This window comes from Crotalus tigris, unplaced genomic scaffold (genome assembly GCF_016545835.1).
Source record: "Crotalus tigris isolate CLP2741 ecotype Arizona unplaced genomic scaffold, ASM1654583v1 scf7180000024346.1432988, whole genome shotgun sequence".
In the NCBI taxonomy this organism is placed as follows: domain Eukaryota; kingdom Metazoa; phylum Chordata; class Lepidosauria; order Squamata; family Viperidae; genus Crotalus; species Crotalus tigris.
This window is the reverse complement of record NW_024100515.1, coordinates 641,222-668,063: the sequence shown is the minus strand read 5'-3', so window position 1 is coordinate 668,063 and position 26,842 is coordinate 641,222. Positions and strand designations below refer to the sequence as shown.

Below are 26,842 nucleotides of genomic sequence, written 5' to 3'. Positions count from 1 at the left end.
GATGCATAAATTTTGCATTTAAAAGATTTTAATAAGGTTGTGTTATCTTTCTTGGATCTTAAAACTGCAATCCTTGGAAGATACTTTAATGGTACAATTTATGAACATCACTAATACAGATTAAATTAAAAATATAGGGTTTAAATCATCTAAGAAACTGGCATAAGTGGAAGAGAATGTTTAACTAATGTGTGGAATATTTCTACTTTTTAAAAATTATATGCCTCATGAACACTATTGCAGTTAAGAATAATTGATCCATAAGCATTTGCATAATGTGGCACTTCTAGGTATTAAGTAAGAAATGAAGGAAATAAATTCAGTATGAGATAACTAACTGCAAGATTGCTTTCAGGATGCTACATAGTGAAAAAATATTTTGAGCTCAGGTCTTCCCCCTACATACCATTATTGCTCTCATGACTGCTTAAAATACTTGTTTTTTTAAAAATTCCATAAAGAGTTACATAAATTATAATTATAAATTATTTGCCTTAAAATAATATTTAGTGCTAATAAGGTGTAAAAATATGGTGAAATGAGAAATGCATATTAAGGCTGGTAAAAAATACTGTCCAATGTAGAATGTATATCTTGAAACTGATTTGATGTTGACCATGGCACTTCATGACTGACCACAATCCTATTTGCCTTTGGGAATAAGCCAGGTAATGACCATGAACATTTAGTAAAGTAATGAAAGTTTAACACTGTTTAGCTTAATGTCAATAGAGTTAGACAGAGTTAGAGTTAAAGTTAGATCATTGCCCTCCAATAACTCCTTTGATTATCTCCCCTCCTCACTGAACATCATATCCAGATTAGAAATAAAAAAATGTGCTTTCTTAAACAGGATACTTACAAAAATGCAGATTTACAAAATTGCAATGTTTGTCATTTTTGTTTAACTTAGGTAAAACATCTTTTTTATGAATGAAAATAACATCACAACTTGTTGACAATAGCTCAAAGACATTTGTATAAACTCCTAGGAAGAAATCACTACTTAATCTCATTTTATATTTCAAAAATCTTATTTTACAAATGGCTTTAATCCAGATAGATTCTTTGAGCCATCATCATTACTGTTAATTTGGATTTTTTTATGTATATTTCTATAAATTTCTGTTCCCCATCAAAAATGCCTTTTCTTTTGTATTTCATAGTTCTCACATTTCAGTGTTCTAAATTATTTGCCAACACTGGCATGTTCGTTCACTGTTTCCTATGCTAAAGTAAGTTTTTTGCAATTCTTCTACACATGTTCAGGTCTCTTCCTTATGCTTACTAATATCTCTTCTCTGAAACTTAGCTTATATTTCACCTTACATCTATATTCTACAGTTATATTTTCTCTGCAGTTTTTTTTACCTTTCCTTCACTTCTGAATAGATATATAGAGCATTGTGTTCTAAAGGTACATATTCACAGCATAGATAAACCCCCAAATGACCTCAATGGCTCTCAGAGAATGCTAACGACTAGATGACTGCAAAGAAATATAATCCTTCCATTCCACCCTTTCCATTCTGTCAGAATCTATTGTTCCATCCCACCACCATTCAGTCACAATTGATGAAGCTTCTTGAATGAGAAGTGAAGTGTCTTCCTCCTCAAAGAAAAACAGTACAGTTGCCTTTTGAAAAAAAAGAGCAGCTTTGAGACATCTATCATTAATACTTTAATTATATTAAACAGCTACTTATTAACTTCACCTTAGCTTTGATATTGCAACTGCCATTAGGAAAATCATCAGAGAGATAACAAAAGTCAGGCCACTTTAGCAAGGCTTTTAGGAAAACAAGAGATTTGATGAAATAATGAATGCTAAGCTAAGTACTGGCCAATTATTCAATAAAGAGAAATTATATAGAGAAACTGCATAGGGAAACACTGTATATGAATGGAAAGAAAGAGGTAATATTGAGGGAGAGAAGCAAATAGATAACTGATAATAATCTATGTTGGCTGGGTACTTCTGAGAGTTGAAGTCAACCCCTCTTGAAGTTGCTAGGGTTAAGACATACTGGTCTATAGTTATCAAGCAAGAGAAATTATTTCTGGAAGAAAACAAGAGTTTGCAGAAGGTCCCTCATCGAAAATATCAAACAAGTTAATGGTCCTGAGAAACATATTACTATTTCTTAATAGCTACAGGTCAATACAGATAGTCCTTGACTTACAACCATTCAATTAACAACTGTTCAGTTACGATGGCCACACCACCGCCACTTGCAGTCATGCGATCACATTTTGGGCAATTGTTAACTGACTCATCTTGACAACTGTTTACAGCATCCCATGGTCACGTGACTGCAATTTTGGGGGGGGGCTGGTTTCTAGCATTTACTTGCAGTTTCCAGCAAAATAATACATATTGGGGACAACTGATTCGTTTAATGACTGCCATTCACTTAATGACTGCTGTATTTGCTTAACAACTGCCACAAAAAAGTGGAAAAAAAATCAGGTCCAATCATGTGATGCCTTGACTTATAACCAGAACAATTCACAACTGTCATTGTGGGCTCAATTAGAGTCATATGTCAAGGACTATCTGTATAAATAATGTTCAAGTACTGCCATCCTTTGTATACTTTGATAATAGTTCAATTTTTACAGAGAATTTATAAGATCTGTAATCTTTAATTCTAGATCAAGACAGAAAGTGTATGATCTTCCTGTTGACAGCTTTTAGCAGTCCATTATCAATTGTGATTAGATTGGTAATCCAATATATAGGGGACCATTGGTCCTCCACCCATTTCCTAGATGATGTGTTATTAGGAAAATAAAATCTATTGTTATTGTTTTAAGTAATATAATTTAATTCTAACATGTCCTTTCATATATTTTTTGTCTTTACATTCTCTTAAGATTTCTTTTTCAGCATCCCTGTGCCCTGTCTCTGTATGGATCAGTTGGTGTCAAAATCCTTTCTAGATAACTAACCAAGTCACTTATGTGTGAAAAAAATAATGTGTGTGAACAGAATGAATAATCACTTTTTCCCAGACCTATTTCTAAGGCATTATTATAACAATTATATTTCTCGTTTTCTCTTGCAGAAGGATATTAAATTTTGTCAGCCTTTATGACATATATAAAAAAAGTAATACTTCATTTTCAGAAAACTGGATGACTGCAGTAAGAGTTTTGCTAATAGATGCCAGTCTTTCATAGGGCACCAGTTCAGATCTTATGGGAACTGACTAGAACTGAAAATTATCATCTGAAAGTGGTTTAGTGCTCTTTGTGAAAATTGCTAACATAATAAATTCTTCATCTGTTAGAGAAAAGTGAAAATACAGGGTGGTTGATTGAGTTTGAAAGCAAAGATTAGTCATTTCTTCTTAAGAATGCCCATAATCCTGAATGGAATATTAAAAGATGTGTTATAAATGTGATCCAATTCTGCCATTGAAGTTTTTATTTTATTTCTTGATGAGATTACAGGTTTCACTTCTCTTTGTTATGGATCACATTCACTAATCTTCCATAATCTTTTATAAATACAACACCTCCAATATTAATGTGCAGAAAGTGTCCATCAGTTCTGACTTCCATCAGCACACCAGAATATCAGTGATTTAGCAAAGCTAACTACCTTTCCTCTGAAAAATGGGGAGGATGTAAGCCCAGGCAAATATGACCAAACTTAGTCATCTAGACCAAACTTAGTCATCTTAGACAACCATTTGTCTGAAATGCATAGTTTTTCCTGCCTGAGCAGGGTGTTGGACTAGTGTTATTCTGCTACCTATGTTTTGTGGGAAATTTTGTTTCATCGGGAGCTTTGAATCTTCTTTGCACCAAGAAAACCATTTAGTCATGAGCTTTGAGTTTCTTTTATTATAGCTCTCTCACACCTTTTACCTAAAGAAACAAAGTAGCATTTATGAGAGCCAATATATAAATCTGTACAACCTTGAATCAGAATTATTAGCACAAAGTTTCTAAGACAAGTAGACAAGAGGAAAAACTGATTTTTTTATATATATAGATGTATTCTATGCAGTGCTTTGGGATCTTGAAAAATAATGGAAGATGGGAAAAGAAGCTGAGAATGCAACCTTTTAGAACCATTGGCTTACTTTCAGAGACACAACTTGCATATAATCGAAAACTATCAATATTTACAAGAGAGGTATTTTTTTCACCAGTTTAAAAGAAACATCAAGGGTAAAAATACAAATTACCTGTCAATTCTATAACATTTGAAATGGCTGGATGGAAGTAGTATGTTATAGATAACATATAAGATGACGAGTGTACTGAATGTCACTGTCTACTACCATTTTCGCACCAAGAGTTATGCTGTTACATGGAAGCAAAGAACAGCACTGGGGAAAAGCAGAGTGAGCAACTCTGTTTAAATGAAGTTACTATTATTTGCAGGACTGGATGGTGGCAGAGGTGAGACTGGAGAACAGAAGTAGCAATTTATGTAGTCCAAGCACACAATCTGTGACCTGCAAACTGAGGTTGCCTCACCCAGGTTCCCTTCAGAAACAGTGTTTCTGTTACTCTTTTGCTTGCCATTCCCCCAAGAATCCACCCTAACTGAAGATATAGTTTTCTCACCTAAGTCTTTCTTGCAAGAACAAGAAACTTTCTTACAGGACCAAGAAATTTTCCATTAGCTGTGTTGTTGAAGAATTATAAAATTATACTTTACATCAATGAAACCATAGAGCTCTTGCAAAAACTTGCAGTAACGATCTATGATCAGAAGACACTACTAGGAATTCTGGACAATAACAAAGACTACCGCACAACTCACTATAATTACAATATACCCTGTGCTCATCTAAAAAATCTTAATTGTATCCTTATCAAAATCATATGAAAAAATAATTGCGCTAATTTTCTATTGAGAATCTATTCCACAGAAGTGAAGTCTGAAATTGTGAAATTAAGGATATGGTGAATGCACAATTACTGCAAATTGTTTTTCAAGCATGTATTTTAACATCTAGCAAGCTATTTTTATATAGCATGAGTTTAATAAGAACCAAATTGCTATGTTATTTTACAGACTTGCTTCTAAAAAGGTACTTTTAATTTTTACTGAACATTACCCAGTGAAATGATGCTGACTCTGCGCTTAGTATACAGAAATGTTTACCTTTCCAAACATACTCAGGAACTTAACTTTTGATATGATTCTTGGAGAAAACACTTGCTTATTTCACCATGAAAAGGTTAAGCAATTGTATGCAGTGATTCCTTTGTCTGACATGTATATGCTAATAAGGCATTATTGTCTCAGACCCTGCTGGGACTGGATAGGTTGGTTTATTTTTCAAATCTTTTTTTCCTTGTATCCACTGTTTGCTCCTGTCCAGAGAAAAATCCAGGAACATGCAGACAACCTATACAGTTTTATGTAAGAATTCTGTTGTATATTGAATAATTTTACTATGACACTTTCTAAATGCTCTTAATCTTAACATTGTGAACTTTTAAAATTTTGATTATGGCCCATCATTAACAAAATAACTTGAATAAGCTATTTTAATTCTGTAAGCATATTTAGGACTTAGAACCCTGAATGACTCACTAAGATATACACACACCATAATTTTTCATTGTGTTCTTCACCATTGATCCTGAAAGTTTTTCAGTCACTAAAATCTTGTTACTAAATAATGATATCATCATTTTGGGCCAAGATAATTGCCTGTAATCTTCAATAATGAAGATAGTCCAGAGATTAAATATCCTCAGCTATTCTTTCTCACATCCCTATTCTGATCATTTTACTGAATTGTATCTGATAATAATTTCTGAACTGTGCAATGGACATGGTATACTTCTAAGAATTCCACAATGCATCCAATAATTATAGCCTGAAAGAATAATGCTTGTTATGCGTTACTAACCATATATTTGTTGTCTCAAGGATTTCAGTGTTTATTTTCTTCATTTCTAGCATTTATCAAAAACAATTGATAAAGTTGATATTTTGGTTCATTCTGCTCAACATATTTCACTCTGAAGTAAATGTGTGGGTGCTGAAACAATCAGAATGTATAACGAACTAGCATTAAACATTGTGTCAAAGTAATGAATAATATCAGATAACACTAAGGTTGCTTACTTGGAGTTTTCACGTACAAAAGGGCCATGGACAGAGAAAGCCACTGCACCAAAAAAAGCTTACATGTAGCCATTTCCTAACAACCAGTTCCATGATTTTTATATGCCTGTCATTTCTAACTACATCTTACTGCATGATGTCAGGTAAGCTAGCCTGTTTTGCATATGCTGCTATTGTGACACAGTTTTATCCCACTTCTGAATACCAATTATTGCTTGGGAAATTCTATAAGGGAGCACTTACTTCTTGACCTTTATTGGACCATTACGAATTGTTGAGGGGAGGGTGTTCAAGTTTTTTTTAACTGTTCATCTTGAGAAATGCAATGACCTATTTTTTAAAAAAGAGAAAAAAAATAAGATTTAATAGCCAAGCCATCCACTGTGGGGATCCAAAAATTTAAGATGACATTTGCAATAGTCTTTTTTTTGCGCATTGCATTTGGGACACATGTTAAAAAATGACAACATTTTGACCATATGGTTTCAATTGCTTTCTTTACTTCTTTGAGTACATCCCACCCTGCTTTCCTAATGGAAACTCCTTTTAAGGAGAGATATTAGAAATTGGTAACTTTTTCATTGTGGAAATGTAATAAGATATACAGAGATATATGCTTGCTTATTGGCCTGTCCTCTTTCTAATTTTAGGCTAAAAAATGTTTTAAAGCTCAATAATGAAAATATATTTACCTGCTTATGGGGGATTGGCTTATTAGTTGATTAAATCCAAAACAGGAATGATAAAAATGTGTTTGGCATGTATGCGTTTTTTAATATGAACTTACTCAATAAAAACCCATTTTTCAAACCAATATATGAACTTAAAAACATTAAAAGTAAAAACTCTTGTCTCAGCAAATATATATAGAGAGAGGGGGGGGGGAACTTCATACACTGAAAACAATGCATAATCTAAAAGTAACAATTTGCCCATTTCTCTATAAACAAACCAAACGTGTGCTTTATAAAATGCATGGCTGTATAGAGAAATTCTCTGTGAATGATGCTTCCAGTTATTCAAAAGAGCATTTGCTGAATTCAGTTCAGTCTGGCTGATACCTTAAATATTTGCTGCAGGGCTTGGCCTCCCTGGAGAGTATCACCTCCAACACTGCTGAAACTACTACAATCTCTTCTTATGTTGCAAATCTTAATCCTCATATAATAATTTACCATTCTTAGATCATTTCAGTGGCCCACTTTATTTATCAGATTTATATTGGCTCATCTCGTGATGTGAGGTAACACTGAGCGGCTTACAATATAATAAAACATAGAAATAAAAACACTCTCTCCAATAGTCTGAAATAGTGGGTGCAGCAGTATATCCATTAGTAAATGGTTCTTCTGTAAGAGTATCATTTGTTCTTGTCTTGTGTTTAGGTGTAATAAGCAGCTGCCACTTTTAAAAGCTTTAAAAACACAACCTACAAAATCAGCAAACCTGCTATGGGAGATCTTCAGAAAGTTCTTGACAGAGGAGAATATATTCCCTTGAAGTCTGCTCCTGTGTTTGAGAGTAAATTTGTTCAGGTAATTTATTTTTTGAAGTGCATTTGTTTAATTGGTAGAAAGATTTTCAATTACAGGGACTGAAAAAGTAAGAAAGATAGACAGAAAGGTGATCCTATCACTTGTTCCCTCAGGCATTTCCCTCAGTACCAATCTAGGACAGCAGGATTAAGTAGCTTTTATTGGAGAAGTTGTTAACGTTCTTTCCTTTCTACCTTGAACCAAGAAATAACTAATTTTCTAAGAAACCACTTTGGATACTGAAAATTCCAATAATTCAATTCAATTCAACCAATTTGGATTAAATCTTTTTGATCTATCTTCAAGGCTAGTATTGTTTAAAGAAAACAGGTTTCTAAGTGGTTTTTCATGTCATGCTGTTTTGTATAGGTTTTAGTAGTAGTTAAATATTTTTGCAGCAATTCCATTCCCTATTGAAGCACCATGTCCATTCCGAATTTAAGGTTCATCACTAAATCCCAAAACATATAAGCTGTGGATCCTCCTAGGGTTCCCTCCGGATCCTCCTAGGGTTCCCTCCTGTCCCCTCTTCTTTTCATTCCCAGTATAAAGCTACTCAAGTCATCCAGGCATTGCATATATGAAATCAAAAGTGCAACATCCATAAAGGAGTTGCATGCTATGTAAACTAGTATATGAAATATTTTGTTTGCATATCCTAGTCTACAAAGCATGCATCCTTTATTTCTCAGATCATGTAACTATTGCTTGAATGTGCAAGAGTTGCCTTTTAACTTTTTTTCTAAAAAAAATCTATAACAAAAAAGAAAGCAGCAACACCCAACATTACTATTCATTTCTTTAACCCACAAGGATACTCTTAATGATGAATTGCTCCCCAGAATCTAGTTTAGTTTAGTTTAGTTTCCATTAACAACCGTAATTGTGTCAGAACTTAATTAAATTGAACTTCTCAAGTTAGCAGCTGGTCAACTCAGGAAAGACATTAAAACTACTGTATTAATCCTAATGGAGGATCTGATTCATATCTTGATGCTTGGTTTTCTCAGATCCTTTGAATTCTTATGCAGGGGATTGGACTAATTGGCTTAGATGAGAAAAAGATTATGCAATGCTATAGGTTGAGGTCTCAAGAGACTACTATAGCAGAGGGGACAATTTTCCATTTCTACGCCACAAGCTCAGGGAAGAAAGGGAAAGAGAGAAAGATGTTGAGCTAACCAAGTTCTGAAAGTGTGCAATTCAGGTCACGAAAATTTGCTAAACAGAGGGATCAAGCTGTCAGTGAGTGAAAGGCAATTGAAAAGCATTACTAAACAAGCAAAAATTCCATAACCTAGGTAAGCACCATGCTCAGGGTATCTGGACATGAAATGAGGTTGCTATAACTGTTACTTCCAGCAGCTTGACTAGCCTAACCCAGGCTCTTTTGCAATAGGCAGCTGAGATTCCAGTAGGCTAAGCTGACAAGAGTTGTCCAGTGGCAACTCTTAAGGAAGCTATTGACCTCAAGGAATAATTTCACAATTCAGGGTAACCCTGTACTTTTCAACTCTTTGGTCTTGCAGAAAGTGGTGGATTTAGATGCTAAGGGATCAGTTCTGGCTAAAGGTCTGAAATAGGAGCATTGGTAGAGGTTGAAGGGGTGAGATGCAGTTCAAATCTGTGTGTTAGACCCCAGAACTTGAGAAAACAAATTCGGTCTCCTGGCTTTCCATTGAAGCCTCCTTCTCTTTCAAGGAAGAATACAAAATGTATTAGCTTAAACTGATGTGCCAATTATGGCTCTTCTTAAGAGAAATTAATCCTAATTATCAGTGGCAAATCTGTACCATTTTCTAAGACTGAATTTAAATCAAAATAGCTATTGATTATCCATGTGATATATTATCCACTATTTAAATTCAATTTCTAAGAGATACATGTATCTGTTTATGTGTAAAATTTAGAATAAAAGGCACATAGCTATTCTAATGCTGCAGTGCTTTAGCTTTAGCATTATACTGTATATGCTCTTTGAGTGATTATTAAAACATAGTTCTAATATGTTTTAATAAGCACCCTAAGTTCTAATTCAATCAAAAGTAAGTTGTCAGTTGTATAATACCTAAGCAGGTCATAATCCAGGAACTAATGTACTCTTCAGCTCCACCCAACAAATGGACTTTGGTGTAAGTACTTAATTCCATAAATAACTCTCTTCGTGTACTGTACTTCAACACTTGCTTATAGTTCTTCATCATTTCATACGCTAATTGTTTTGAGGAACCATTTAGGTGGATTTGTCTTGTGGTGACTATATGAGTAATTGTTCCATCTTCTTGATAATTTTTTTGTAACAACTTAGAGCTTTTCCAAGAACATATCTATTTTGAGTTCATTATCATCTTTTGAGTTTATTATCATCTTTTACTTTCCTCTGCTCTGCTAGAAATTTTTTTTATTTCATCATTCACTCGCATGCCAACATTATCTTAGTTTCTGTTAACTATATTTTTATTATGCTTAGAACAAACTTTTCTCTTTTCAGGTAAATAGGAAAGGTGGATCAATTTACCTTCATAATCGTCCCAACTATGTGACCGTGGGTATATGTGCCTCTAGCACAAAATTGTCAATGCCAAATGTAATGCTGCTTGCCAATTCATCTCCTTATTCCTCCAAAGAAGACCTTTCAACCTATCCATCATCTACCCAGCCCTCACATTCTAAAGAAGAACTGGTACTCACCAGGTGAGTTAACTACTAATATATATATGGCTAATATATATACAGGCATGAGTAGTGGGCCCCAATGAGTAGGATGGAATTTAATGTAAGAAATGTAAAGTTCTGCATCAAAGTACTGTAGGAAGAACTATTGTAAAAGCAAAGTAGAGAATGGAGGAAACCTGATTTGGCAATGGTACATATAAAAAGATTTCTTTGCTGACTACAAGTGAAACATGAGTCCAGCAAGATAATACAGATCTATCTAAATATCAGAAAAAGATTAACCTACTTCCAGGTAGATATTCCATGATAAATTTTAGATACTTTTAGATATGTATCTACATATCCATAATGAGAAAAGAGATCAATATGTTCAATGATACAGTTAAGATTAGAACTGGAGCAAGCAACTTCATGTCTACACAACCTCTACCAATTTTCCTTCTGGTAAATATTTTACAGTATGTTTGACTAGGGCAGCTGTTTTGATAATGTGCATGTCCCATGTCATGCAAGAGCTCGCAATGTGCAAATGTCTTGTCCCTTTTTAACAATGAAATTAAGTTTCACCTATGTATTATGTAGGAATTTCTTATGCATCTAGACTATCTTAGCATTTCATTAAGTTATAATATTATCAATATTTTTCATTAACGTTGAAGTTACTAACAAGTAACATGGCACTGATGTGTCGCCCAAATGGAAACTGACACCAATGTAGTGCGATGAAAGATCTGCATGGAACATTATAAAATTGGATTACCATATATGCCGGCGTATTAGGCGACCCGGCGTATAAGACGACCCCCGTCTTTATAGCCGGGCCGCATTCCTAGAATGTCGTCTTATACGCCGGAAACTACCAGTATTTCCGGCGTATAAGACGACCCCCGTCCTTGGCGCCGATTTCAACGCTCACGGAAGTCATCTTATACGCCAGCATTTACGGTACTAAATGGTGCAAAACTAGAAATGTGCCTTAAAATGTTCTGTATTTTTTTGCATTATTACTTTTTTCTTATTTTTACCATTCAAGAAGTTGGAAGATCTGTCTGGATTACGTACACCATTAAATGGCTTCTTTCTTTTACATGCACTCACTTTGCCAGTCATCCTTTATAAAATGTACTTTTTACATATCTATTTAGTTTATATGTAACCCAAATCAATAATTAAATCTATTTGAAACAGTTACCCAATCTTGTCCTGTCCTGTTCAATGTAATGAATTCTTAAAATATTACCTTTCTGAAACTGATATGGACACCTTTGTTGCAGGTTCTTGCCTTTGCAGTTTGTAGATCTCTCCGTTCACTCCGCTAATAAGAGACGGCTCAAGCTTAAGCTGGTGAATGGTCGGGCCTACTACCTAGAACTCTGTGCTCCAGTCCAGAAGCAGAGTGAGATATTCTCTCAGTGGGTGCGGCTCATCAATCTGCTGAAATCTAAATCTGAAGGGCCTTCAATTAATACTCTTTATAAGGATTTTGAAACCCAGGAGGACAATAAAGCCATCAGGAATAAAACAAGAATACAAGTGAGCGTTTACTGGGTGGGCCCAACATTACTTCACAAAGCAGGAATATTGTTGGAAATGAGACCCTGAGCATTCAAACACCACATATACCAATTGTCGGTAAAATAGGTACTTTTGTAAAGTTGATTTTTAAAAAAGTAACTTCAATATCAATTCTGAGTTCGCTTTAGGGAGAGTGTTAGAGATAGTACCATATATATAAAAACAGACCTTTACTTTTTTTGTTTTGAGGTTTTATAAGTCTTCAGAGAAGATCAGGAGATACTAGCATACATACATTACTTAATACAATTATTGGTTAGTGGGTTAGCCTGGCCCAAATTCCTATTTAAGTAGAAGAAGAAAATTGAACGACTAAAATAAAAAGATAAAAAGAGAGATAGATAGAAAGATGGATGATAAATAATTCATTCCTTCAGAATCCCTGCCTAAAAAAAAAGATCATGAGAAAAGGAAACCTTTAAAAAGAATACAATCGCCCAGAGCAAATTACACATTTTGCTGTGTCATACAGTTTTCAGATCAATTACACATGTAAAAGAAGCCAAGCTATCATACATACTGAAGTAATTCGGAAACATTGATATTGGGCAATTTTGTGTATCACAATTAACTGCTGTGCATTTTTTTAAAAAAAAAAAAAACGTAACTCCTCCCAAGGTGTTTCATGTGTAACACAAAGGCAATGGCAATCCCAAAGGTGCCTTTTCAAAAGGCAACTGGACTTCCTTTGTTTTTCCTTGAAGATCTTTAGCTTCTCATCTAAGAAGATTCTTCAGTTCTTCAAGGAAAAAAAACAGGAAAGTCCAGTTGTCTTTTGAAAAAAGCACCTTTGGGACAACCATGGCATGGATGACTGAGAATCTCCATAGACAAAAGGCATGGCAAATAATAGAAAAATTTCAAAATCCTGGAGAAATTTTAAGCTGGGGATGAATAAATAAAAACGTTCTATTTCTTGAACGTTTCAATTCAGTAATTCAACTAATTAATACATTTTCCAGAGTGGCAAAATTAACATTTGACCAACCGGTTGCACATTATATACATCACATCCCATTAGTCAAAATGTCACCCAATTCAAAACATTTTGTGTTGCTAGACTTGAACATTTCATGCATGATCTGCAGCCAGGGACTCTCGAAGACCAAAAAGTGGGCTGTCAATAGCCTGAAGGAGTGTTATATCTCAAGAATTCTGCAGCTTATCAGTATGTCCTTAAATATGTTAAAAATATAGACTTTTCAAGAACTATTGAAGGAGGTTCCATAGGAGAGGATTTTTTTTTTCAAGTCTATGTCTTTTTTACTGTCAGTCCACAGCCAGGATAAAGCAGAATGTTTACACAATACAAGATCAGGACACTCTGACATCAGTATAAGATTGAGCTGTCCTTAATGAAAGTATTTGAAAAGTCTAGAATTAGCTTCGTACCACTTAGTTAACTTCTATGTGAAAGAAACCACGTCATCTCTGAAAAGCAATGAAAAATAATAACTTCTGAATCTTAATCCACAGACGTTTTAAGTCCAAATAACTGGATTTAGTGTGCAGTTGTATACATTTAACTGAAATTATTACATGTAGTGACAAGAAAAATGCAAAAAATAAGCTGCACAGCAGAATCTTTTAAAAGAAATCAATGTTACAATTTGCTCTGTGACAGTACATTTAAACAGAAATCATACTTACAAATATAAAATTTAATAATGGTTTAAAACCAAATAAAAATATTGCTAATATGATTTCATATATTCTTTTCTGTTTCTCATTTTGTGCCCCTCATTCTTTCCATTCTACAGGGAAAACAATATTTGGGTCAAATATTCTGGGTTACACTGTGAATCATAGCAAATTCACAGAAACTGCATGGTAGTTTTATACCAGGCGTTCAGTTTTTGCTACTTAAGGTATGATGTATGTTTTCTTGTTCTTTCTTCCTCAGGGAAAAAACACAATAGAACCTCTTAAAAATCAATCAGCCAATCAAGAGTCAACAGAACTCAGCAAAAAAGTATCTTCCAAGCGTGTCACCTATTCAGATGTTGTGGGTTCTATTGAAGAATTTCAGAACAAAAGCCAAACCATAGTTTCTTCTGACAGCTACATGAAACAGCCCCATGCAGACTCAGTGAAACAAAATAAATTCAGTCAAGAATTAAGAGGGACACCTACCAGAAAGAAAAAATCTAGGTAAGTGAATACAGGCTGATGTGCATACACAAACACACACAGATACACACACACACATGAACACGTACAGGCATATGCACAATACATATATTTTCCATCTTCTGTTTCAGCATAGAGTTTTTACAGCAATACATGGTTTGTAATGGTTTGTAATGCTGCCATTGCAGCACTTTGCATATTCCTTGGTCCTAAGACCCCATTTATTAAGCACACCAAGGGGATGGTGACCCATAGGATTTCAAGTTTAGATCTAGAACAGAAAGAAGAAAATACCAAAAGATAAATCTACATCTGAGTATCTAAAACGAAAGGTGAGTTTGTATTCAGATTTATTATCAACTTTGAACAATGGACTTTTTTGCATTACATAGGTAACTATTTTAACAGAGCAACCATCTGACATTTACTAGTTGTACAATTTCAATTTTTTTAAATATTCTCTTAGCTTGCATTTGGAAAATAAATTAACAAAATGTATCCAAACAATGCAATAAAATACAGCAGCACTCTCCAAATTGATGGCCCCCAATTATTTGAAACTCATCTTCCATAAATCCTAGCTGACACAAACAATTTAGAATCTCATATTTTCTGCAGAGGAAGGAATTTGTATTGGAGTTTGAAACTGCAAGATATGAATCCTTTTTCCCCATTTCTACAAACGGATTAATTCTGCAAAGCAACGCTAAAAGTTTCTGTCCAAATGCAGCTTACTTGAAGTAGTAAACTGGGCAAAAGAATTTTAATACTGAGCAAATATCAATGAAAACCCTCGGGTTCTTCTGCAACTGTTTACCAAGCGGCAAAGAGGCCTACATTTTTTAAAAACCTCCTAAGTAAGCAGCTATATGAACAGAACAAAACCTTTAAGTCAGCAACAATAGGTTCCTTATCATTGATCTGGGAGAGATTCCAATATTGTTGAGGTGGAATTAAGGAAATTTGTACGTAAACAGCACTGAAAAGGAGGTAAGTCAGCCAGCTCCCCATACACCAGTGGTTCTCAACCTGTGGGTCGGGACCCCATTTGGGGTCGAACGACCATTTCACGGGGGTCGCCAAACAAGGCTGTCCGCCATTTTTCCCCCCTTTTCTTTGGCCACGCCCCTGGCATCCGGTGATGTATAAGTGGTTGGGGGTCACCACAACATGGGGAACTGTATTATGGGGTTGCGGCATTAGAAAGGTTGAGAACCACTGCCATACACTATGAACTCTCCTTGTGTCGAAAGATGGGATTTGATTTCTTCAAGGCCATTACAACTTTGACTTTTGTTATCTACTTCAAATGCCCATGCTTTGTTTAATAAAAGCAAGAAATATCTATGGGTTGCTATGTGTAATTCAGCTTTAACTGATAAATCTTCTTTAAATCCTCACAATAGAATCTTACTAGTTTTGGCTGTCCTTATTGCTTGCAGGGAAAGAGCACATTTTTCCAGAAATGAAAAAAGACTGCAATCTTCAGGTAGGAATAAACTTCGTATCAAAATGGATTAGGGCCAGCAGGCAAAGTCTGAAACCCTGGAATGCTCTTGGGAACAGGCAGTTTCCAGGTTAAAGAAATAGCTTTGTACCCCAGGGGAGAAATAGGAATATTCAGTTTAAAACTGCTCTCAGAATTATGCAACTGTGAAAGTATCAAGATCTTGCAGCGATAAAGAACATTTTTTACCACCTCTGTCTTATATGCAGTATCAATTCCTGAATAAGATTGACTTACCTTTAGTTATTTATTCAGTGGTATCTTAAAATGAGAAAGACCTATAGGTCGTCCTCAACTTACAATCATAACTGGGGCCAGGATTTCCATTGTAACTTGGTACAGCCGTAAAGCGAGGCATCACATGATCGGACCCACTTACACAACCATTTTTATCATGGTCATTAAACAACTCACATAGCCCTCAAGCAATCCAGCTTCCCCAGTTGACATTGCTTGCCCGAAACAGATTGGAAAGATTGCAAATCGTGATCACATGACTACAGAATGCTGCAATAAAATGCAAGTTGGTTTCCAAATGCCTGTATTGTGATGACATGGCACAGGGGTGGTGTGATGGTCATAAGTGCAAGGACAGATCATAAACCACTTTTTCTGAGGCCATCATAACTTTGAACCGTTGTTAAATAAACAGTTGTAAGTCAAGGACTATCTGTAATGCATTTAGTATGGCATCTTTCTGCACAGTCTGGAAGCTGCGGCTAGAGTGAAATGCAGCAGCAATAAGCATTCTTAATCATTTATAAAGCCTTAAACTTCCTCACTTCTTCCTATATATCTTTGACAGGCTGCTGAAATCATTAGGAGCTTTTCTTGCTGGGCAATGTCCCGTGAATTTATGTTTGGCATCAGCAGGAAACGTTTTCTGCTTTGGCACTCATTCTATAGAACAGTCTCTCTTAGAAATAGGCTATGTGCTGGCTTTATTACAATTTAAGCACATGGCGAATTTTAAATTTGCTTTGGCATTTTAGAAAGCCTCTAAAATTGTTCATGGCTACTGGTTTTATTACATTTTATTATTTCTCACTGTACTTTTTATCGTATCTAATATACATTTAACACTGCATGTAAGCTGGAAGTGTTTTGCATGACAGACTGTACATTTTATTCTGAGCAAAATCAAATGAACACTATTAGTATTAAGACTACTAACTTTAAAATACAATAAAGAGGAGATATTTAGTGACTGATTTGAACAACCTTTTTAGTCAGTTGGTTCCAGGTTCCACAACCCATGTCTTATATTGACACAGATGATATCTACCTATCCATTTTTCCTGTGGAAAGTCTCAAGTCTTCAATTCCTCTACATTTCTATTCCTTTCATCATTCCAGTCCCATAATATTCCCTTGTCCCATTGATTGGTGCACTCTTCCCTCACCAGTCTTTCCTGGTTTTAATTCTTTTTCGCAGCATATTTCATCATCACAACTACAACATCAGCACCAGTACCAATTATCCTTTCTGCACCCTAACTCATTATTTACTCACAGAGAGAAATGAAACATAGCTTATCATTCCTTTACCTTTAACGTAACATTCCTTTATCTGTCTTCTTATCCTGCAATCTTGAGAAGGCACAAGACCATACTTGCCACATCCCCAATCTGGTGTCCCGGGCAGCCTCAGGTAATCACCCCCTCCACTCATTCCAATCTCCAGTCGGTTTCCATCCTAAATATTAATATATAAGTACAGATTAGGTGAAATCTGACTCAAAAACAGCAATTATGAGAGGGACCTTGGAGTCTTAGTGGATGATCACTTAAACATTAGCCAGCAGTGTGCGGCAGCAGCCAAAAAAGCTAATAAAATCCTTGGTTGTATAAACAGAGGCATAGAATCAAAATCATGTGAAGTATTAGTACAACTTTATAAATCCTTAGTAAGACCACATCTGGAAGACTGCATCCAGTTCTGGTCACCACATTACAAAAAAGTTGTTGAGACTGGAAAAAGTGCAAAGAAGAGCAACTAAGATGATTAAAAGCCTGGGGACAAAAATGTATGAAGAACAGTTGCAGGAATTGGGTATGGCTAGTCTAGAGAAAAGAAGGACTAGGGGTGACATGATGGCAGTATTCCGGTATCTGAGGGGCTGCCACAAAGAAGAGGGGGTCAACTTATTTTCCAAAGCACCAGAAAGCAAAAGAAGAAACAATGCATGGAAACTAATTAAGAAGAGATGCAACCTGGAATTAAGGAGAAACTTCCTAACAGTGAGAACAATTAACCAGTGGAATAGCTTGCCTTCAGAAATTGTGGGTGCTTCATCAAGGAAGGCTTTTAAGAAGAGACTGGACAGCCACCTGTCTGAAATGATATAGGGTCTCCTGCTTGAGCAGGGATTGGACTAGAAGACCTCCAAGGTCCCTTCCAGCTCTTTCTGACTGATTCTGCTCAGGCCTGGTATGTATCATTTTCTCTCCCAAAATTGTTCACTGAGTTTAACCCTGTGCTCCCAAGAATGGGAACTATAAACTCCTCACTATTCTCCTTTTATATCTGGAAAACAAAGCCATTTCTCCCCAATCTCAAAATTTTCATCTACTGAATCAGGCTGTGGAAACTACCTGGATCTTTGTATATTAAATTAACCTCATAATTAAGTCCTGCACCTTTTCATTGTCACCATTGTCACTGCCAACCACAGTTTTTAATTGACAACGGTAACTAGGCAACCACTTATAATTACACGGATGGTTTAAGGCCTACATCTGAGCAGAAGCAAGAACCTAATTCTGAAGCCCTTCTCATCAGACATTTTGAGTATTTCAAATTTCTGGCTGAATTTGGGCTTTTACAGAGGCATGGCAGGTCTAACTGACAACATTCCCAGACATGCTATACATGCATTTTGCCTGACAGTTTAGATTTGGGGTATGTTTAAACTTTCCACAATATTTCAGCACAAGAATCGTTTTAAGCAACCAAAGCCAAAAATCAAAAAACCAATAATTACTCAATTTTAAAGACCACCTTTCCTCGTTTTTTTCCTCTCCGCAATTATCAATGCTGCCATTTAAAATGATCATATCTGGGATTGACTATTCAATCAGGAATACATGTACTTATATGTTCTGCTTATAGTACACAACTTTGAAACAGTGTAGATCTATGGAACTGGAATGTTTCTCCCACTTGGGAGAACTGTCATATCCAGTGTCATAAATCAAATCTGTATGATTTTCATCTGTAAAATTTGAGTAATATTCAGTAAAAAACCTTCTGCACATACATTAACTCAAACTGAACCAAAATCTCAGTATTCAGAGAATGACATCAGCAGCCCTTCTCTTCATCTAAAGTCGTATTTCGCAACCTACACAACTCTTACATGAGTGCATTAAATTCCTAGAATTCTTAGCAATGGTTATGTAATTTCTGAAACATGCATCTGTGAATCACATGAAACACCTTATATATTTAATAATAGCTAAATAGCTTTTAAAATATTCATGCACCTCATTCTCTTTCTAATATTTCATTTATCTGCCAACTGTTGAGGACTCTGTCCGTTTGTTTGCCTGCTCTGTCTTCTTCAGATTTTTACTGAAAATTACTTTCTGCCCTGTCAAACTAACCCAGGGAGGACAATTTATTAGCAAAAGTAGGGTTTTTATACAGCCCATAACCATGCTTCAGGATCTGTATACAGAAAATGGTCAGTTCTATTGATTAAATGCTAATTCATGAAAATCGTAATTAATGACTGGGAAGTTGGTCATCAACCTTTATTATTCCCAAGCACATTCTCTCTGCAAAAGCAAAGAAATCAGAAAAATATCCATTCTTTAATCAGAAATTCTAACTCCATTTAATCTTCTAAGCATTAAGAGTCTATCTTTCAATTACAAAAAAACCCTCTCCAACATTGAGTAACTACATTGTTGTGCTTTTATTCTCTCCCACTCACTCCCTAACTCAACTTTTCAAACCAGCCAGTGATTCACAGCCAGGCTTATGAAAAGCCAATCAGATAATGGAAGCTAACCTTCAGTGCTATAACATGACCCTCATGATGAAAACATGGGAGAGACATTTCTTGAAAAGGCCTGGGGAGGGGGGAGAAATAGTAAAGATAGAAAGCACTTTTTAAACTTTGCTGATATTTGAACTGTATTATTGAATGAAAGCCAATCAAATGACCTTTATTAACACAATTCATTACTTAGTAAATCTTTTCATACTACATTTACTTCTGAATATTCATGTTGTATGAGTCTAACAAAAGTCTCCCCCAAAATAAGACTGAATCTTACATTAATTTTTGCTCCAAAAGACGTATTAGGGCTTATTTTCCAGTTAGGGATTATATTAGGAAAATATGGTGCTAACTGCGTCCATCTGGCTGATGATCTTAACTGGGGTTTATTTTGGGGTGGGGCTTATATTATGAGCATCCTGAAAAATCATGCTAGGGCTTATTTTCCGGTTGGGTCTTATTTTGGGGTAAACACAGTATATATGTATCTCTGCAAATTTTTATGAAACCAATTCTTTAAACATGTGAAGGAATGTATATAACATGAATATGATTCCTGATTATATACACAGTATACATTGGAAATATAGAATGCAAATGGCATAAGAAATGGAACTAACAATGTGTATTGATAGAATTATATGTCAAGTGCCTAGTATCTTGCTTAATCAAGTAACAAAAAGCATCCCAGTATTCAAATTTTATTGTCAGAAACTTTATATGCATTGTGCTCATAGACGTTGCATAGGGATGATGGCACTTCTTAAAACCACTTGTGAGTTTTTAAAAATAGAACATTGTAAATATGACTGCATGAAATGTATGCAATGAAAATTAAATTACACAGAATTAAAATTCTAATTGATAACTACAGACAATGATAAAAAAGTTTAATGTTTCTACAACTTAGGCCCCAGATAAAATTTATATGATGTCATAATGGCATGTCTGAAAATGAGCTATATCTGTTGTTCAAGGTTTTAAAAAGTCTCATCTAGTATCAATCTCTGCAGCAAAACCCAGATCTGATTGCATGTGAAATAATACGAAGGAGTGCAAGACACGCGTTAGAGAGAAATTTGCAATACAGGTAGTCCTCAACTTGTTTAGTGGTTGTTCAAAGTTACAATGGCTCTGAAAAATGTGACTTATGACCGCTTTTCAGTTACAACATTTGCAGTATCCCCATGGTCAAAATTCAGATGCTTGGCAACTGGTACATATTTATGACCATTATTGTGTCCCGAGATCATGTGATTTCCTTCTGCGACCTTCTGACAAGCAAAGGCAATGGGGGAGCCAGATTCACTTAACAACTGAGTGACTAACTTATCAACTGCAGTGATTTGCTTAACAACTGTGGCAAGAAAGGTCATAAAATGGGGCAAAACTCACCTGACAAATATCTCACTTAACAGAAATTTCGGGCTCAGTTGTGGTCATTAAGTATAGAGAGTCCTCACATAATGGCGGCAATTGGAATTGGAATTGTCATTGCTAAGTGGTGTGGTTTTAAAGTTCAATGTCATTTGAGTTCATAATTAAATTATTAAATGAGGATCCCAGGTTGTTAAGCAAGAACCTCACACTTGGAACTTCCTGCTAGCTTCCCTCAAAGTCAGTGGGGAAGCCAACAAGAAGTCACAAGTCTCTGGCAGCTTACAAGCAAGCAAATGTGTAGGCAAGTAGTATACAGTGAGGTGGGGTAGGGGATGCTGTGGCAGAACTCCTCAGGAGAAAAAGTGGCAGGAGTGTCTTGTAACCTTCTCTGCTAGCTTCCCCATTGACTTAGGGAAAGCCCGCAGGGAAGGTCACAAGGGCAGTCATATAAGCACAGGATGCTTCATCTTTCATAAGCGCAATGCCAAGCACACAGATTATGATCATATGACCTCAGGAATGCTGGGATGGCCAGAACAGGTCGTAAATATCACTTGTTCAGCATTGTCATAACTTCAAACATTCACTGAATAAGTGGTCATTAACTGAGGCCTACCTGGAGCAACTAAAAGTGTATCAACACTGCAGAATAGAAGCAGGTTTGAAAGTCATAACGTTTCAACTGATGACAGGATCTTTTTAATCCTGTATGGATTTGAAAGCAAAGTAAGGTCAGGCCAGGTGAGTATTTTTATGGGAGACCACCAAGACTGTAGGGTAGACTGGGAAATTGAAAAACATTCTGAAAATGCAATAATCTTATATATTATTGCCCAAAAAACCCCCTATCTGGTTGTGTCTTTGTAGTAGCTATGACATGGGCTTGATTCAAGACTGTTTTAACCTTTAACAGTATGCTAAAACACTGCACATAATCCTAGAACAGCGGTTCTCAACCTATGGGTCGCGACCCCATTTGGGGTCGATCGACCATTTTACGGGGGTCGCCAAACAATGCGATCTGCCATTTTCCCCCCTTAGGGGGCGCCGCCGTGCATGCGCGCCGCGCATGGGGGCGCCGCCGTGCATGCGTGCCGCGCATGGGGGCGCTGCCACGCATGCGTGCCGCGCATGGGGGCGCCGCCACGCATGTGCGCCGTGCATGGGGGCGCAGCCACGCATGCGCGCCACGCATGGGGGCACCGCCACACATGAGCGACACGCCACGCATGCGCAGCACGTTTGTGTGACGGGGGTCGCCGTCACACAAACGTTGAGAAAAGCTGTCCTAGTACTATATATTAATAACAATCCTTAAACATTATAATTTATTTTCCCAATTAAGATAAACTGATATTCAAAGCAAACAATGTAAATTGAGAAAAAAATAACATCAGCACCAAAAAGATATTTGCAGTTTTGTTTTGCTTGCTAAGTTACCAAGAGTCTGCAATAATGTTTTCCAGTTCAGTGGTACCCTAGTACTCAACTGCATTGAAATTCATCAAATTTGGTACTCAATGCATTTTGACATGAAAATTTTGTCCCGGTACTTATTGTCTGTTTGGTACTCAACGCACAAGCTAGAACATGTCGATATCCGCTGCCTTGTGACTCACTACATTATTGGAAAAATCTGTTTGGTACTCAACATTTCTGGTACTCATCATGCCTCCCAGAACCAATTAACAGAGTAATGAGGCACCATGGTATAAAAATAAATAAATATGGATATATACATATATTTGTATTTGCAGATCACTTCTATAGATAGTAAAAAACTGATTCTTTCCTCATTATCTTTCTTTTCTTTTCCCAACTCTTTTCCATGCCATTGCTTTTTTTTTGCTGTCCTGGATTTCTCAACTTCTTTAGTTATTTCCAATGTAACTGTTTTCCCTTTGATTAACCTTTCTTTCCCACTTCTGCTTTAAGTCACTATGCTTTCAAACATTTACATTTTTCTTGTACCTCGGATCCTCTACCGGACTTTACCCCCCCCCCCAATCTTTGTTATATTCTTATCAATACATGCATGCCAAGAAGTTCACTTGTTTTCAGAACAGTGCTTTCCCCAGCTTTTCAACATCCATAAGGTCTACTTTTAAAATGGTATTTTACAGAACTATCACAGCTACGTTCCTATTATACCCGATAACTGAGATACACAGCAGCAATATGTAACAGATAAAACAATTGATGTTTTAAAAACTATCCTTTCAACCTAACAATTCTCATTATCTTTGAAACGGACAAAAGGGAACTGGCTTATAAGGAGGTATAGTTCTAATTATAAACATTAATTAGCAACTTTAAAAGATGGATAGTTGACTGAAGCTGGGAAAAACGGTCAGTTTTGTCTAAATCCTCAAAATCCTGCCCACCCAATCTGGCCATACACACAAACTTTCTTTTGACATTTTTTTCTTTATTTCATCTCTTTCTCTTACACTTTTTAATCTGTTTCTCTGGGCTATATTTTCCTCATGTTCCTCATGTTTTTTTACAGGAATCCTAAAAAATATCAGTTACTCTGAACTACTTTATAACAAATAATATTGAAAAATGTGCTGTCATATAAATGATATGAAACGAAACTAAGCTGAAGATGCAAAGTAAAAGAAGAAAGCAAGGTGATCAGATGGGGAAATGGAGCGAAATTCAGAAACTGTATGAGTGTTCTCTTCCAGTATATAAAATTACTGAAATATCAGTATGCATCAGTGTGCATTTTTTAAAAATGATTTACCCACAAGAAAAATAGGTGTACCTGAATATTGCTGTTAATTCTTTATTTCATTCTGATTTCTTTAAGTTACTTATCTATAAATACAAAAACTAAAAAAAAACCCAAAATACAAGAGAAAATAAACATAAATTAAATCAAACTGCCTTCACAAAATGTACCAACTGTCTTTTTAATTAATTATTAAAGATTTATTTATTAATCACTGTTTCATAAAATCATGTTATCTCTTTCCACGTTTTCTGGTACCCTTTTTCCAATGACAAAAGGCTTTCAATCTTCTAAAGGTGCCTTTATGGTTTGTATTGTTTAAAAAAAGCAAAAGTATGTTTTTTAAAAATATGCTTTTTAAATAATGTTTTTATTTTGTATATTAAAGGCAATGGTGGATTTTTCTTTCCCCATCATCTACAACTGATGGTTGTGTGGATTTCTTTCCTAAGTTTTGCTATAAAACATGTGCATGCTTAATATATTTCCTATCATTTTACATAGTTTATTTGGAAATATCTTTACAAGTATATTTATGATAAAAATGGTTGAATCAAAAGTCTACTTGTAACATATAATTTCTTAATTTTTTTCTATAATTTTGTACTGAAAAAATTGATTCCTAATTTTAAGCCCAATAAAAATATTTTACTGACATTCATCATCACTTATCAAAGAAATTTGTAAACAGTCAGACAGGTATACTATACAGACGTCTTCCCAGTTTAAATATATAAAATAAACTGATTGATTTATTCAGTCAATACAACAAGCTATGATTTCTTTACTCATGGTTTATTGAATAAGCTATATTTGTTTCCATAACAAAGGAAACCATAAATAAGTAAACCATTCACTTTCCACTTCTATTATATATCCTACTTTTTTTTCCCAAAAACTACTTCTATATTTCTCATGGAATTTCATGAGCTCTTGCCTATTGCTGTGCTTTCTCAATTTCTCTCAGTGTCAAGTAATTCCAGAACCAGCGTCATTTGGAAGAAAGATCACTGTAATATAGACTTTTTTTAAAATGGCTTTACAGATAGTCCTTCATTTACAACAGTTTGTTTAGTGACCGATCAAAGTTACAACAGCACTGAACAAAGTGACTTATGACTGTTTTTCACACTTACAACTGTTGCAGCATCCCCGTGGTCAGTGACCAAAATTCAAACGCTTGGCAACTGACTCATATTTATGACAGTTGCAGTATCCTGGGGTCATGTGATCACCTTCTGACAAGCAAAGTTAATAAGGAAGTCAGATTCACTTAACAACTGTGTTACTAACACTGCAGTTACTAACTGCAGTGATTCATTTAACAACTGTGGCAACAGTTGTTAAATTTTGGGCTCAGTTGCAGTGGTGAGGACTACCAATATTTGCAAGTATACAAGGACAATATCAATGAAAACAAAGGTATAGATTTGCTTCCACTGAGAAAAACTGAAGAGAGATACTGAATAGTAGCAGCAGCAGTTGAAATAGGAATAGGAGGGCCAGTAGTTGGAAACCCAGAGGCTGGAATGAAATTATCAACTAATTTTTCATTTCCCCTACTGCCTATCCTTTTGCTGCCAAAGTACTGTACTAAGAACTTCATCTGATGAAAGCATTTAGTGGGAGAGGAAATGGACTTGTTTTTTTCTAAACGTTGTAAACTATAAAGCCTTGGCCCTCAGGTTACTGAGCAAGCATTTTCCTGATGTTTAATTCAACAGTAGGCAGCTAGAAGCTGAGGGATGCATTTGCTCCATTTATCCCTTCTTTGCCACCCATTTTTTTCACATCTTGTGGACTTTTTCTTACAAGTATTCCCTCCTCAAAATGGCACAGATGGCAGGCTGATCTTATCAAATCTTGAAAATTAGACAAGGTCAAGTCTAGAATGGGAGATTTCCAGAAAGTCTACCTGCACTGTATATTAGACTAGAAATTTTAAAAGCTAGAAAAAAATAAGACATATGTACTATGGCCAAGAAAACTGAACTCATAATCATGCGCATCCTAACTTTTTGTGGGAAAGTTATGCTTTGTGATTCATGATTTAATATCTAATATATTAAATAATTTCATAAATTTCACACCATCAGAAATGAACTCCTGAACATAATGCAAAGAATGTTCTTCAAAGAGGCAATAGGAAGAATCATGTTTGAAACAGAAATTGTATTTTCTGTAAGCATTTTCCAGACAGTAGTTTAAAAAATGCAGATAATAATGTGTCATTATGAAAAGTTCTGCATAAGTGAATTGTTACATCACAATCAGTTTTAGGAGAGTTATAGACTGATAGTTCCTCTTTAGCTTACTGAAAGAATATGCTGAAACAAAGGAGGAAATGTGTGTGAATAACATTTTCTCCACTACTGCATTTACAGAGAACAAATATTTTGGGGTGGGGCTATTTTAGTAGAAACACATGACTAAAGAGAATAAAAATAAAAATGTTTTCCTTCCTAATTGTGATAGTTTTTAATTATTAAACTACAGTGACCATATATCAATTACTATAAATGGCAGTTGTTTACTTCAGAAAGTTGTCCTTTAGATTTATTTTTCAAAAACTCACCTTTGTCCTTTTTGTCATTTACTTTTCCAGTACAAATGACACCACTTAATGCGGATTTATTACATAAAATCTCTTTAATGCTTACTGTTAACTTCATAGCTTGCTAGAATAAGCATTTTTTGTTAAGTTTTCTTGGTTTTGCTCTTGAATTTTCCTTCAAAGTAAAGATATAAACAATTAAGATTTTTTTTAATCCTCTTTCGGATTTGCCCGTTTTCCAGATTTGTCCTTTTATTTTTTCCAAACTAATATGGTCGCTGTACTCTAAACTTACATTTTCCCTTTAATCCTCCAAGGGGCTTCTTTGATAAAGATGATGCTTGATTAAACCATTTCACAAATTAAAAGGCTGAACATTATAAAGACAAAGATTTAAAAGCCCCTCTATGCATGTCCACTTAAAAGCGTGAGAAGTATGACTGGTCCGCAGACTGCCGTCACCACGGAAATACAGTTATGAGAAATGTCACTGCCCCGGTTTGTAACGATGAGGCAGCTATCTAAGATACCCAGAAACCTAGCAAAGCAGGACGTCGGTCAATCAGGCCAAGCCGCAGAGAGGCTACCCAGGGCGGGGCAAGTTCGTTCCTGGCCGCCGCGACGTCACGTAAAGCTCC

General features: G+C 35.5%; 1 protein-coding gene across 4 annotated transcripts; it reads left to right on the top strand.

The window, feature by feature from the left end:
• Positions 1 to 8: 8 nt before the first annotated feature.
• FAM71D (family with sequence similarity 71 member D) lies at positions 9 to 24,696 on the top strand. 4 transcript variants are annotated; one of them, XM_039326908.1, is made up of 7 exons: positions 9 to 5,389; positions 7,489 to 7,638; positions 10,130 to 10,332; positions 11,589 to 11,847; positions 13,793 to 14,040; positions 15,462 to 15,508; positions 23,423 to 24,696. In XM_039326908.1, exons 2-7 carry the CDS (start codon positions 7,555 to 7,557, stop codon positions 23,467 to 23,469), a joined length of 888 nt encoding a protein of 295 aa, XP_039182842.1. In that variant the 5' UTR covers positions 9 to 5,389; positions 7,489 to 7,554; the 3' UTR covers positions 23,470 to 24,696. The 4 variants fall into 4 exon arrangements, with proteins under 4 accessions (XP_039182842.1, XP_039182838.1, XP_039182840.1 ...); XM_039326904.1 differs by having other exon boundaries at positions 22,789 to 24,696; XM_039326906.1 differs by lacking the exon at positions 9 to 5,389 and adding an exon at positions 6,451 to 6,672 and having other exon boundaries at positions 22,789 to 24,696.
• The last annotated feature ends 2,146 nt before the right edge of the window (positions 24,697 to 26,842 follow it).